At 61.4% G+C, this 14,578-nt stretch overlaps 1 protein-coding gene across 1 annotated transcript in view; it reads right to left on the reverse strand.

The window, feature by feature from the left end:
• The window catches only part of CABIN1 (calcineurin binding protein 1), a 100,604-nt gene that overhangs the window by 22,751 nt on the left and 63,275 nt on the right, over positions 1-14,578 (reverse strand). The window contains 1 exon segment of the mRNA XM_056120802.1: positions 9,189-9,302. Coding sequence (XP_055976777.1) covers positions 9,189-9,302 — 114 coding nt within the window.

Raw genomic sequence — 14,578 nt, forward strand, 5'->3', positions numbered from 1 at the left:
TGGGGAGGTGGGTGCCCAGGGAAGGGAGACCCGGGAACACCCCTCCCCACCATCCCGACAGGGGATGTGACAGCTCATTCCATCCTGGCCAGCCCCAGCACCCATGGGCACAGGGCCCAAACTCGACCCCCCCACCCCCGACTGCGGTTTGGGGTTGTTCAAACACCTCAGGCCGACAGGGGTGATGCGTGCGGCTCTCCTGCCCTGGGGCTCGTGGTCATGGCCCAGCCTAGGACACAGGGGACAGGGGGCAGCCACACCCCAGGGCCCCCTCTCTGCCGGGCTCCCCAGTGTAGAGACCCCCGCTCTGTACTTCACAGGCCGGACGGCTGCCTTGGCAGCTCTTCCTGAGATGCGGACCACAGAGCCTCAGTGAGAGGCAGATGCCGGCCACCCTGAGATTCGCTGAGGCCCAGGAGGCACAGGCCTTGCAATGCTTCTGCGCTGCTTCCGGTCACTCCCCACAGCGCTCAGGGCCGCACATGGACCCATCTACCAGCCCTCACTCCCACTCCCATGTCTACTTGGGGGGCTACACCACCCCACTCGGCTGCAGCTGCACGAGGGGCACATCGGGGGTCTGTGCCTGTAGTGAGCCCCGAGTGCCCGCACTGGGGTGCAGAGTGAGGAGCTGCCCAGCTCTTTCCCCTCCCAGGGCCCGGCCCTGCCATGCCTCCGCCACGGTGCGAGGCCCCTGGCACGCCTCTGAGTGGGCATCTGCCCAGCCCTGCTAGAGGTTCCTGGCTCCTGGCTCCTGGCCGGAAGTGCCCCCTCTGCCCGGCAGGTCCTGCTCAGCTGAGGAAACTTCGACACGGGCCTCAGCAAGACACTGACTCCAGAAGTCTCTGAAAAACAACTTGCAGCGGGGAGAACACGTCCACACTGTCTCTTCAGGAATGTTAAACAGCGGGCTCCTGCCGGGGGAGCGGCTGTGGGCTGAGGTCAGTTCTGAAGTGCGCGCAAACAGGGCGGCCCGGGGCCAGGCCTGGGCTCCCTCTGTCTCTGCCTCTTGGCAGGGTGGGGGCCCACCAGGCAGACCCCCTGTGCAACCCCTGCACCCCCTCCCTCATGGCAGAAAGGGGGGGTGGTCCTGTAGATGCTAAAGCACCCAAGTGCGTCCTCTCCTTGGCCTGACCCCACACCTGGAGTTAGGACACGCCACAGCTGTCCCGCGGGCACGCAGAGGGGCACGCAAGCACACGCAGAGGGGCTGTCCGACGGCCACTCACATCGGATGCTTTTTTTGTTCTTGCAAAATTCTCGCTGTGAGTGAGAGCAGAGGCGCTGTCAGGGCAAGGGCCTAGGCACCCTGCAGGCCCAGCCCTGCTGCACCCGTCCCCCTGGGCTCTCAGGACGCACCACCAGGCCTTGCTGGCCATCGCGTGGGCTCAGCTGCCCCTCACGGAGGCGGGTGGTGCCCAGGAAGCCCCCGGCACCTGCCCCAGGCCAGACACGGGGAAGGTCCACAGAGCGGGAGGAGCAGAAGCCACAAGTTTCTAACCCTTTTAAGACTCTTAAAAAACGGGGCCCCCTTTTTCCCTGGAGAACTTAAAGTGGTTCTTTTGTTTACTCTGCTTTTGCAACCGGCCCATAGATCATCTCAACAATGCTAAAAATAGTGCTGTTCCAGCAATCCCTACTACTGCCAAGGAGCTCTTGTTTCCTCAATTCAAACTTTTCCCTTCTTCTCGGCCCCGATTCCCACTGCAAAGGAGCTGGGTTTCCACTAGCCTCCCCCACCTCAGAGGGTGCTGCCGGTGCCTGAGCGTGGCAGCCAGGAGACCTGGGCTCAGCTCCTGGCATCATAGGATCCCCCTCACCCCGACCACTGCCTGGCATGATCCCCAGAGTACTGAGCCGGGGGCAGCCCCCAGAACCCTTGGGTGTGGCCCCCAAACTTAAAAAACAACAAAAACCAGATGGTTCTGCTGCTGACGCGCGAACGTTAGTAAGGAGGAGTGAGAGGAAGGAGGCGTGTGTGTGTGTGTGTGTGCGCGTGTGCGTGTGCATGTGTATGAGTGTGTGCAGTGGACAGAAGTCTGGCCCCTCTCTTGCTAGCTGAGGGACATCAGCAGCTATGGGGGAATCCCAGGGCTAATGAAGAATGAGCAAAGCTTCAATGAATTGCAGGTGATTTCTTCTGAGACTCAGCTGAAGGGCCACAGGTACTGAGCCCCTGGGTGGTGCCCAGGGCCCCCCACTGAAGCCCCGTCCATGCTCCTGCGGCCACTGGGCCCCTTGGGTCCTTCCTCCCCTTCTGCAAAGCCTCCTATGGGTTGTCCTTCCCACTGTCCGACCACGTCTGGATCCTGGCTCTTATCCACACGGGTTGTATGGCAAAGTCTGTTTCCTCACTTGCAAGACCCCTGGAGGTCAGGTTTCAGTGAACTTGGGGGGTGCACAGCCTTTGGGGGCCCTAAGACGTGGCCGGTGGGCGGCCTGGCCTACCCAAACCTCGGGGTGAGCGTAGTTCCCCTCCACCCGGCCTCTCTCCAGGGACAGCATGTCTACTGTTTCACCCACCAAGACGCGCAGGGGCTGAGGTCACCCTCTACACTTCTCCCACTGGCTCCTATCTTCCAGCACTCGATGCCTGCCCTGCTCCTCCACGGGGTCCATGTCTGCCCATCACCCCTGCCTCGACCCCTCCCACCCAAAGCGGGTGTGGGGGGGGCTAGACCAGTGGAACTTCAGGCACAACGGGAGGTGCTCTCTGCTTGTGTGCTTAAAAACAGCAGATGTCTGGGGATGCCGAATCTTTATTCTGATAAGGGGTTGTGGGCCACAGTTGTCTGGAACCCCCTGGGCTAGAGGATCTGAGCTCAGAAGGAACTGGGGGGGGGTGGTCCCCAAGAACAGGTTGCAGAAGGAAAGCAGTAGTGGGGCCCTGGCAGGGTCAGACAGTGAGAGGGAAGGCGGGGGCTGAGCTGGGACCCTGCACGGAGGAAGCCACCACAGCCCCTGGCAGTGCCCCTGCTTCCGGTCCACCCAAGCCCTCTTTTATTTGCGGCAGCCAGGAATCATCTGATTCCCTTGCCTGGGGACAGGAGCTCGATGGGAGATGAAATGGGCCCCCAGCGTGCTCCCCACATGGCCTTCCAGGGCTCCTTACGCTCTCCTGCATGACCATGGTGACACCTGCAGTGGTGCTGAGAGCCGGGCTGGGGTTGTCAGTTCCCAGTGACACCTTGCGGCCAGGGCCGTCCCTGCAGTGCCACAGCCCAGACGGAGCCCTAGCCGGGGCTCCTGCTGACAGGGCCACCACGGGTTCTGAGCCTGCTTCAGGGTACCAGCAGCCCCCTGCAGACCCAGTCTGGGGGACATGAGAGCTGCAACCCCAGGGTAGGAGCTCTTGGGGAGCACCTCAGAGTAGGAGCACTTGGGGAGTAAGTACTACAGGGCAGGAGCGCCCAGAGCACCTCAGAGCAGGAGCATCAGGGAGCACCTCAGGGCCAGAGCACTCGGGGATAAGTATCTCAGGGTAGGAGCACTCAGGGAGCACCTGAGAGCAGGAGCACTCAGGGAGCACCTCGGGGCCAAAGAACTCGGGAATAAGTATCTCAGAGTAGGAGCACTCAGGGAGCATCTCAGAGCAGGAGCAATGAGGGAGCACCTCAGGGCAGGCACACTCAGGGAGTAAGTACTTCAGCGCAGGAGCACCCAGAGCACCTCAGAGCAGGAGCACCCAGGGAGCACCGCAGGGCCAGAGCACTCAGGAATAAATATCTCAGGGTAGGAGCACTCAGGGAACACCTCAGAGCAGGAGCACCCAGGGAGCACCCCAGGGCAGGGCCAGAGCACTCGGGGAGTAAGTACCTCAGGGCAGGAACGGCCAAACCACGTCAGAGCAGGAGCACTCAGGGAGCACCCCAGGGCCAGAGCACTCTGGGAGTAAGTATCTCAGGGTAGGAACACTCAGGGAGCAGTGCTCGGCAGCATCCTCCCTGTTCCCAGAGCCACACGTGGCCTTCCTAGTCCGGGGTGCTACTAGCTCAGGTCCCTAAATGTCATGTGCAGGCCCGGGGGGAACACAGGAGGCATGAAATCAAGCCCTCAGAGAGTGCTGGTCCCAGGGGCCAGCGCTGCAGCTTCTGGGGTCACCCCAAAACCTGTGCTGGGCAAGGCAGAGGTTCTGCTGCCGTGGGCTGGTGGCAGCCTGCAAAGTCACTGTGCTCAGCCTGGGAGGCGACCAGAGACAGGAGGCTCTGCCCAGCTCGGGGCCACCCGGTGCGGCCCGCACAGGCCTGAGCCCAGCCAGCCCCCAAGGGAGCTACAGAGGCAGGGCCGTGTCCACCTAGAACCCCGCTCGCCTCCTGGGGCGCGACCGGCTAGCGGGGTCTTTCCCCCTCCCGCCCCCATTCCTCCATTCGGGCAAAATGCCGGCTGGGCCAAGGGAGCGGAGTGAGCCAGGGCCCTGGAGCTGTGCCCCCCACCATGATACACACACGGGCTGCACCCCGCTGTGGGGTCTCGGCCCCCAGGCTGGGGAGCCCATGGAGGTGGCTGGTGGGGCTCAGGGGTGGGGACAGAGGTGCCCCCGACTACTCCGAGTGGAGACACGGAAACAGCGGGCGACTCCGGCCAAGGCTGGCGTCCACTGCCCCCGGGGCAGGCCTTCTCCCATTACGTCCCGTGCCTGCCCGGGGAAGGCGCATGGGGAGCCCTGCAGTGGGAGCCCCCCACGCAGAGGCTCCTGGGCCCGCATACAGGCTGGGAGGCAGCACCCATCTGCCACTGCCGGGGCCGTGTGGGTGTAATGACGGGGCGGAGACCATCACCTCCCGGGGCTTGGCCTTCCCAGATATCTGCCTGGGAGAGGCCCTGAACTCGGGGCTGGCGTCTGGGGGCGGGAGTCGGTGACTCACCCCTGGGGGGCGAGGGGGGCGGGGGGGAACACGAGCCAGACAGGACCTCCCCAACAGGCGCCAGGGCTGTGAGGGCTTCTCAGCTGGGGGACTTCCAGGGCACCCCAGGCCGGGACGGGGCCTCCTTCCTCCCCTCTCTCTGGGCTGGGACTACCCAGTGAGCCACTCCCGTGTGGCAGGAAGCCCCAGGCACGGCGTGGGGCGCGTGAGGGGGACACAGGGAAGGCTCATCACTGTTTTCGAGTGAGGGCGCCTCGTGGGGGATGTGGCAGATACAGGTCCCGGGTGCTGCCTGGGACTCCGGGTCTGGGGGGTGTGGGGCGCTGGCTGAGGCCTGGCCTGCATGGGGGGCCCTGGGCCGGCTCAGAGCTGGGCGCCCCGCTGGGTTCTGCCAAGGTCCCACCTGGTGGGGGTTGTTTCTGAGCCTGGTGTCACTGCTCGCTGGGCTGGGGAGGGGGACACTGGGCTACATCAGGAGGGTCAATGGCCACAGGCGGGCAGCAACAGGTTAGGAGCGACGGCTAGAGCGGGGGGTGAGGGGTGGAAGGGAGGGGGCTCAGCCCCTCACTCCCAATCACAGTCTCCAGGGCCTGAGCAGGGCAGTGGCTGGTGGGGGAGAAGGTGGGGTTTTGCTCCCTGGTGGCTCGGGGTGGAGGACGGAGTGCCGCGGGACTGGGGCAGGGTCCCCCAGATCAGGCTCCCCTCCTGCAGACCTGGCTAGGGGAGGAAGGAGACCTGGGTGGGGGTCCATGTGTGTGGGAAACTGGAAACTGGCTGCAAGATGACCACCCGGGGCACCACAGGGCATCGAGGTCCAGGAGCACGCAGGGCCCATGTCCCTGGTCCGCAGCTGACTCGGGGTGTCTGGGGGAAGTGCCTCCGGGGAACGCCCCTGGGATGGATGGGTTGAGGCACCCCTGCTCCCTGTCCAGCCACAGCCCCCCTCCAGCTCCCCCCGAGTAAAGCCCCCTGTAGACCAATTACAGTCCCGAAGGTGATGTCGCTCCCCGTATTCCTGCCCTCAGCACAGTGAACACCCAGCCTGGGGGTGGTGGCATCCTTCTGTGGACCTGGAGGTGGAACGGCCATAGCTCAAAGACTGCCAGGACCCAGGGACCCAGGGGTGTGTCCCCAGCTGCCACTGACACCGCCCCCTGTAGGGCGGGACACTGTGGCCGGGCACCCCGCACCTCCCCTCTGTTCCCCACCCAGGTCCTGCCCTGACTGCCCGGAACCAGGGAGCAGAACCACCTGGGCCCTTGGCTCCCTTAACTTCTTTCAGTGGTTAGAAATTGGGTTGAAGTAAAAGGGAAAAAAAAAATCTGCCTGCTAAAATAAGCAAATATTTTGGGGAAGGAGGGTGTGCCTTGCCGGGCTTGGTTACTATGGGAACAGCTCTGGATCCACTCCAAGAGGGAGAGAAGTTCCCCTGGACAGAGCAGTCTGGCTCTGGCTCGGGCCTGGAGGGCCCCCCAGGGCACAGGAAGCCACGGACACTTCTGGTCAGGGCCCCCAGCCCGCAGCTCGGTGCCTGCTCCCGGGGTCTCTCCATCCAGGGCGGAAGAAACCCCCGGTCTCCCCCGCTGCACTCCCCTTGGGGGACACGGGGGCATCCCATCACCAACCCAGACATCCCTCTCCCCGCCCCCACCCTGCTGGGCACCAGGCACCTGAGGAGCTGCCCGGGGTCTCATGCCCCCAGGCCGAGAAAGGACAGGCGCTGGGGCCCTGCGAATCCAGACAACAGCTCGGGCTGCCGTGGCCGCGGGCAGACGGTCGTGCCTGGTGGTGAGGGCCGGGCTGTGGGGGCCTCCCGGCTGGGCTCTGGCCTGCTGCACCGCACGAACGGGCCCAGGCGCTCCAACCTGCTTGGCAGACAGCCCACAAGCAGGAATTTTTCCACGGCAGAGGAATGGGGAGGGGGGGGCTGGGAGCTGTTCCCTCTCAGGCAAGTTGTGGAGCAGCGGGCTGGAGAGCACCCAGCTTCCCTCCTCTCTCACAAACACGCTGCCAGGCCTGCTCTGGGCCCTGTTTGTGCCGCTGTGGGGACAAGCCAGCTGAGGGGCAGGCCCGCGTGCTGGGGCCCCAGACCACATGCCCCAGCCCTCAGCGCCCACCCCCCTCACTGCACTCCAGGGGCCCAGCTTCTAGCCCCTTCCCAGCTGGGTAGCATCCACCCTGACAGTGTGAATCCTGCTTCCAGCCTCCCAGGACTCCTCCAGGACCCCCCCCCCTCTCACTCAGGACCCCCCTGGGGTCTCCCAGCAGCTGGCCAAGGCCGTGCAGGAAGGGACACAAGCATACCAGACCCGACCCCTGGCTGCGGGCAGCCGTGAGCTGAGTCCCCAGCACCAGCACAGGCTGGACTGGGATGACAGGCTTGGAGGCTGGTCGGTCAAGGGAGAAGTGGCCGGGGCAGGGGCTCCGGGGGGCAATAGCTGACACCCCGCAGAGCATGCATGGGAAGGGGGAGGCCTGGTTGGGAGCCCACAAGTTGGCCTGTCCACTCGACAAGACGGTGGCCTCACACCTCACACAATCCCAAGAGGCAGCTGCAACGAGTCACAGGGGGTCGAGAGATGCTTCAAGGGCAGGCACAACAGTGACAGGAGTGGCCCCTGGATCCTTTGAGCAATGCTTGGGAGACGCCCCCGCCCTCAAACCCCACCCTGCCAAACTCCAAGAACCAGACACCTTGCACTTTCCCCGGGGAAACTGCTCCAGGATAGCGCCAGTGGAGACAGAACACCGCCACGGGCATTCCCGTCCCAGCACCCACGTGCACTTCTCCTCAAGTTCCTGGTAAACCTACCTGACCTCCGAGACTCCCGGGGACAGAAGGGCCGGCAGCCCACAGGGGTACTTCTATGTACCCTTTCACCGCTCACGCGGAATATGAACCCAGCCAGAGTGGACCCGGGGATCTAGACCCACCATGGATCTGAACTAGATGACTCCAAGATTTCAAAAGCAGTATTTCTGCGAGGGTCAGGCCCTCAGCCCAGGTAACTCCTGGATGACAAGAAGCCAGGAAGCAGGGTGGTACAGACACTTCGAGGAGAGCAGGTTGGGAGCCCACTCAGTGGGCTTCTCCCTCTCTGTACCAGCCCCAGAGGCACGAACACACAAAGCTCTGTTGCACTAGATGAAAACTGGAAATTACCCCGGGGCACACTGGCAAGGGCTGGCAGATAAGCAAAGCTACATCCTTCAGCTGGAGTACTATACAGCAAGTAAAAAGAGGTGGCGAGTTCTAAGTCACTTTGCGACACACTCCAAAGTAGAAGTGACACGAGGCAAGGGCAGGAGCACCCGTGCTGGCCTGTGCAGGGCCGAGCATCTCAGAAGGGCCCGTGCAGCAGTAGGAACAGGGCAGAGCAGGAGAACAATCAGGTTGTGAAGCAGCCAGGTACCCCTCTCACTGCAAACGCCTCTTAATACATAGATAGCTCAGAGACAACCTAGTACTTGTCTAGAGGGGAAAGATGGGCAGGCACTGGGCTCCCCAGTTCTAAGATCACAGAGAAGAGCCACCGACCAGGAACCCCACCACTAGGCTGGCTCACATGGTCACAACCCCGGGGGCCAAGACCTGCTCCCTCCACCCCTGCTCAGGCCAGCCCCATCCATCAGCTTCCCTGCCTGGAACAGGGAAATCAGGGGAAACAGAAGTGGGATCTGGGGGGTCTGTGCCCTTGTGTTGAGCCCTTGCGGGGAGCAGGTTGGCCAAGGTGGTGGGGAACGATGAGGATCTGAGGGTGGGGAAGAGCAGAGGGTGCGACTTTTGTGGAGCAGAGCTGGGTCTGTGTGAGGTGGCCTCTGGGGCAGACGCAGACCTGGGGACAGAGGCAGGGTTCCCAGGGACAGGAGGGAACGGTGACCCGGCAGTGGGCCGGGTGCCAGCTAAGGGGAGCCTCTCCTACAGCACAGAACCCCGGTTCTGGAAGGGCCCCCAGAGCCCAGCCCCGGGCAAACTTTGTTTCTAAGCATTGGCTGCAGCCGCCTCAGAATCTCCCTGGGGTGGAGGGGGGCTGTCCTGGGGGGCCAGAGCATCTCCGAGAGCCTGCACGGCTCCACATGTCCCCCATGCCCATTCCCACCCCTGGGCGCCCAGGGGCAGTCCAGTGCCCAGTAGGGGCAGCAACCTGTCTCCCAGCAAGCCCGGCCCCACTCCCGCGCTGGCGCATCTCTGCCACGCACCCTGCCCGCCCCCTGCCGGTGTCCCGGGCACGCCCAGCCCGGGGGAGGGGGCACGTCCACTCGCGCCATCCAGGAAGGGCCCCGGCAGCGGGCAGTGTGGAAATCAATAAGGCAAGTACTCACGTTGAAGAAATTGGTCTTGTTTCTCTCGCAGAAGAGCCCCTGTGCCGGCATGTGCCGCAGCTGTTGCCACGGGATACCGCTGCCTAGCAACACGTCGCGGGCCCACTGGAGGTTCTGGGGAAGCAGAAGTAGGTTGGAAGTGAGTGTGTGGGCAGCTCACGGCGCCCACGGGGAAGCAGGCAGGCCCTCCTTCCCGGCCGCGCGGGCACCGTGGCGCCGAGCAGCTGCTGCAGACATCGATCCCGCTGCTCCCGGACGCAGGCTCTGACAGGCCACTGCAGGCTGCGTGTCCATGACGGCTGGCGGCCAGAACAGCTGACAAGAGGGCCTCCGGCGGGGCGCCCCTCCCGCCAAGCGGCCCTGCCAAGCTGCCGCGTGGACCCAGCACTAGCCTTCTACTGGGGCACCCCCGGTGCTCTGCCCTGACTGGTCACCGGGGTGCCACAGTGCTGCTCACTGGGGCCACCGATATGGCCAGCGTGGGCTCGGGGCAGTTGGGAGGGGAGTCTCTGTCCATGGCTGCAGCTGATGCTCTCTGGACAAGGGAGGACCTCGGGCCCAGTGGGTCTGCAGAGGCAGGAACAAGAGCCTGCTGGCACGGTGTGTGTGGGGGGACTTGGACGTGGTCCTCTCAGTGGAGGGTCTTTGCAGCGACCACAGAACAGCCCTTCCCGAGAGTAGCCCCAGACGCCCCCCAGTCAGGTCTGCACCATGGGGCTCACGCGAGCACCAGAGCAAAGTACCCTGTGGGCCATCATTGCCCACCTCGGACAGAGCCACTGGACAGGGCGGGGCTGGGCCACACACCCCTGCCCACAGCCCCCAGGCCGAGCACGGCTCTGCATGCCACCTCCACCCAGCTCCCCTCCGAGCCTCTCTCCTGCAGGCCAGAGCTCCCTCAGCTCACGCCTGTTTTTGCAGTGCCCCTCCCTGCCAGGCCGTGGGCATGCAACGGGTCTCTTGGCACCCACTTGGGCCAAGGTGCCCACCCCAGCCCTTTCGCTTACTGGCCTGGGCCTCACACTGACCCCTGTGCCCAGGGACATGCCATAGAGGCTGCTGTCAGGGCAGTGCACACAGGAAAGGGGTCCCCCAATCCCCAGAATGGAGTTGGGGGGTGCTTCCCCAACACCTGGGACCACTCCTGAGTGCCCGGTAGGCCGCATGTGTTGGTTGAAGCTTCCTGTCTGCTGAGCTCCGGAGCTGACTGAGGCTGTTTCCCACCACAGCAGCCAGGGGGCGCCCCAAGAGACCCACAGCACTGGGAGCTTCTCCCAGAAAGCTGGGGCCCAGGGAAGGGGCAGGGCTGCGGCACGCCCCCTCAGACCCCCAGCCCGACCACACCCCTCTGCTCCATACTCGCTAAGAGCCAATTCCTGGACCCATCCTCGGGCTTTTCGTTCAGAGGTGATGTGTTATGTCACATCCGGGACATCAGCGCTCTGGGCTCACCCGTGAGTCTGCGGGGTACCAGGGGCTGATGCTGGGGTTCTCATGCAGGTGCACATGCCCATTCTCAGCGCCATCTCTCCGGCCCTGTCCTGCTTCTGAGCTCCCACACACCAGGGCTGATCACCGGGGTGCCACAGTGCTGCTCCCTGGAGCCCCTGACATGGCCAGGTGGAGCACCAAGTCGCAGGTCAGCTGGAATGCCAACAGGAAGCGCCAGCATCCAGGCCAGACCCCTGGGCCTCTGAGGTAGTCAGTCCTGGGCCGAGCAGCCCCTCCTGAGAGAGGCGAGGGAGAGCATGCATGGAAAAGCTGCTTACAGAGGCAGGAGCAGGGGAAGCCAGGCACACTCGTGACAAGGAATGATGTCCAGCTAGAGCAGCTCAGACGGACAACTCGGGCACTAGATGTGGCCGGCGGGGAAGCAGGAGGCTGTGAGGCAGGGGCTAGGCATGCAGTGACCAGGAGCTAAGTGTGGCTGTGCCCTTCCTCATCTCCGTCCGAGTGACCCAAGGCCTGGCCTGAGACAAAAGACTCTTAATATCTGATCTGGGGTCCACGGGGGCATGTGGGAAGTGAGTGGGGTTCTCTTTATGGAGTGGCATGGGGAGCAAGGATGGGAGGAGAGTGTCCATGGCAGCCTGTCCACAGAGGCATGGGGGGACCCTGGACTGGAGGAGGGCCCAGTGAGTGCACTAGCCACCGCCCAGGCTTCTCCATCAGTCTCATGTGGAAGGTCCCTGAGGCCTGCGGGGAACTGGGCGATGGAGGGTGGAGACAGTGTCCAGACAGCTCTTGTGAAACCAGAGCCGGCTCCTTTCTGAGGCCAGAGGTGGGCACTGAACAAAGCCCGCTACCCAGAGTGGATGGACGGGCAGGGTGGTGGGAGACAGAACAAACTTCCCAGTGGCCCTGGGGGCCTGCTGCCATGGGCTGGGTGCAGAGTCGGATCACAGATCACAAAGACCCTGCTGGCACGGACCCGGTGCCTCCTGGAGTGGGCGATGGCCCTGGAATGATGGGGGTCACGAGTAGCCATGGGTGCACCTGAGGGGTGCTTTTGGTCATCTTGCCTAAGTGGGTGCTGAGTGGTTCTTCTGAAAAGGAGGCAAGAGGTCCAACGAGAAAGGGGTGGGACCATCGGAGCACCCACGCAGGAGGGCAGCCGGGCGGGGTGGGGGTGGCACTCACCGCCTTACCCCCAGGACTGCAGTGGGTGGGGCTTCACATCCACCTACAAACCAGCATCCCACAGGCCCTGAGGAGACAAGCCAGAACTTAGGCCTCCCCTGGGTGCCTCCACAGCCCCCTGTGGCCAGGACTTAAGGTACTTCCTGAGACCGATCCATCCCCCCCGGCCCCCGGCTGACCTTTTGTCCATCTCAGTCTTTCCCAATGTGTTCAGAGGTCCAGTGGGGGCAGAGTAACCCTGGGTGCAATAACGGGGACTATTGTGGCTTGCTTAAAGGAGGAGGACTTTCGGCAGGGGGCGGAGGGGGAAGTGAGTGACTTTTTCTGAAAAGATGGTGATAGTTCAAATAGATTTGGGAACCGCTGGCCTATCTGCTTTGAAGAAATGCCTATTCTGACCCTTTGTCTCTCTTTTTTAATGCATCATTAAGGGGCCAGAGAGGTAGGACAGCAGGTAGGGCATTGGCCTTGCACGCGGCCAACCCAGGCTGAATCCCTAGCATGGTCCCCGGGGCACCAAGAGGAGCCAACCCTGAGTACAGAGCCAGGAGTAACTCCTCAGCATTGCTGGGTGTGCCCCCTTCCCAAACAAACAAAAATGCATCATTTTATTTGTACACTCAAGAATGAGTTGGCTTTAAATCGCTGAATTATAAGAATTCTTTATTTAGACATCTCTTATCAAATATACAATCTATAAAAATAGCTCCCATTCTGTAGACTATCTTTTTATAGCATCTAGGTTATTACTCTTTAGTAACAACATATATTAGTATTTGCTAATATTTAGTGTTTGTTACTAGCACTTATAAACAGCATGAAAATACCGTTATTTATTTATAAAATTCTTTGGTTTGGGGGCCACACACAACGGTGACCAGGGCTCACTCCTGGCTCTACATTCAGAGATCACTTCTGGCGGGGCTGGGAGACCATCTGGGATGCCGGAGACTGAACCCAGGTCGGCTGCAAGCAAGGCAAGTGCTCTACCCTCTGTATAACTGCTCCATCCCCTAAAATGATGTGATGATGATCATTGTCATTTTGGTCATCCAAGCTTCTGGGGTCATCTCTAAGATGCCTCTGCTTAATACAAGGCTATGAACACTGACCCCTGTGCATCCCTCTACCGCCTTGGACGTAAGCTGAGCTCTGAAACACAAGCCTCTGATCCATTTGGGGCTCATTCTGAGCTCAGTGAGAGGCGGGTGGGCTGTCCAGCCATCTGACTGCAGTCTGAAGACCACTATCCCCTCCCACACTGAAGCAGCCTGGTGTCCTCACTGACCACTGGCCATTCCTGCATTCCCAACCCCACCGTGCTGGTCTCCGCAGCCCTCCCTGGGCCGGCCCCAGCCCGGTACTCTCTAGTCTCTGACTGCCGTGTACGACATGGAAAGGTCGGCTTTGTCTCATTGCCCTTCCGAAGCATTCGAGTCAGCGGTGCAGACATTCGCTGAGCTGTGCAGCCAACTTCCAGAACATTCTCATTATGCAGAACTGAAACTGTCTCCTTTTGACAACACCTCATTTACTCCCAGTCCCTGGCACCACCATCATATTTTTTTTTGTCTACAGGATTTTCACCACTTGAGGGAACTCAACAAGTGGCTGCACTTCGTCTCTGTCCTTTGTTGACTTCACTGAGCATGACAACCTTGAGGCCCCTCCTCACGCACTCGAGTGGTTCCTAAAGTGAAATACGGTGGAAGCAGCCTCCGGTGCCACTTGGGGGTGGGGGTGGGGCGAAGAAGGGCTTTCTGTTTGCTCACTTAAAGACAGAGTATGCATTTCCAGGGTGGTGCTAAGTAACTTATTTGGCCAAGAATTTATTTTTCTGTATTTTATTTATTTGGCCAACTAATGCAGCATACAAATAAATTTGGGAACCTCTTTGTAGCATGTATCAGTTTCTTTCACTAAGTTAGAGAGCTATTGGGGGAGGCCACACCGAGCAGTGCTTGGGGCCTACTCCCGATTCTGTGCTCAGGGATCACTCCTGATGGTGTTCAGGAGGAGCATATGTGCCGCCGTGAACTGAACTGGCGTCAACCACAAGCAAAGCAAGCGCCTTACTCCCTATAGTACCTCTTTCGCCCCTTATACTCTGGGGGATGGGGGGAGTGTCTCCCTAGCTGTGTCTGGGAACTCAGAAGTCGCTCCCTGGAATATCTGCCCCAGTGGGTGCTCAGGTCCAGTGATGCTGGGGTGATCCTGGCAGTGAAGAGGGTGTGGCCATCAGGGCTACAAGAGGGGGTACCTGGGAAGCGATGCTGGACCAAGGATCCAATTTGGGGTCTCAAGCATACCTAGCACAAACCTACCCTTTGGGTTCTCTCTAGGTCCAGTTACTTTCCCTTTTGGGGGAGGGGGCGCTCTCACATAACGCTCTGTGGATCTGGGGGCCACTCTGAGCGGTTCAATGCTCAGGCCCAGCAAAGTGACGTGACAGGGCCACTCTGGCAGCGCTTGGGGTCTGCAGGGGTACACAGGCCTGGCAGTACTTGGACTATGAGGGATGGGATCAAACTGGCATAAACTCCAGTCCTCTGAGCTGTTTCACTAACACCCCCCACACCCCAAATTAAAGACTAACAAACGACCACACAGTTTTGATAACCGCAGACTTGCAGTAAGTTTTCCACGTGGGAAGAATGATGCACAAACTCAATGCAAGAGTGTCCGGCTTTCGGGCTGCTTGTAAGCCTGTTCTTGGCCCCATGAGGGGAGTCGGGGTTCAGGTCCCCTAG

The sequence above is a fragment of the Sorex fumeus genome, unplaced genomic scaffold (assembly GCF_029834395.1).
Source record: "Sorex fumeus unplaced genomic scaffold, SorFum_2.1 ptg000043l, whole genome shotgun sequence".
In the NCBI taxonomy this organism is placed as follows: Eukaryota; Metazoa; Chordata; class Mammalia; order Eulipotyphla; family Soricidae; genus Sorex; species Sorex fumeus.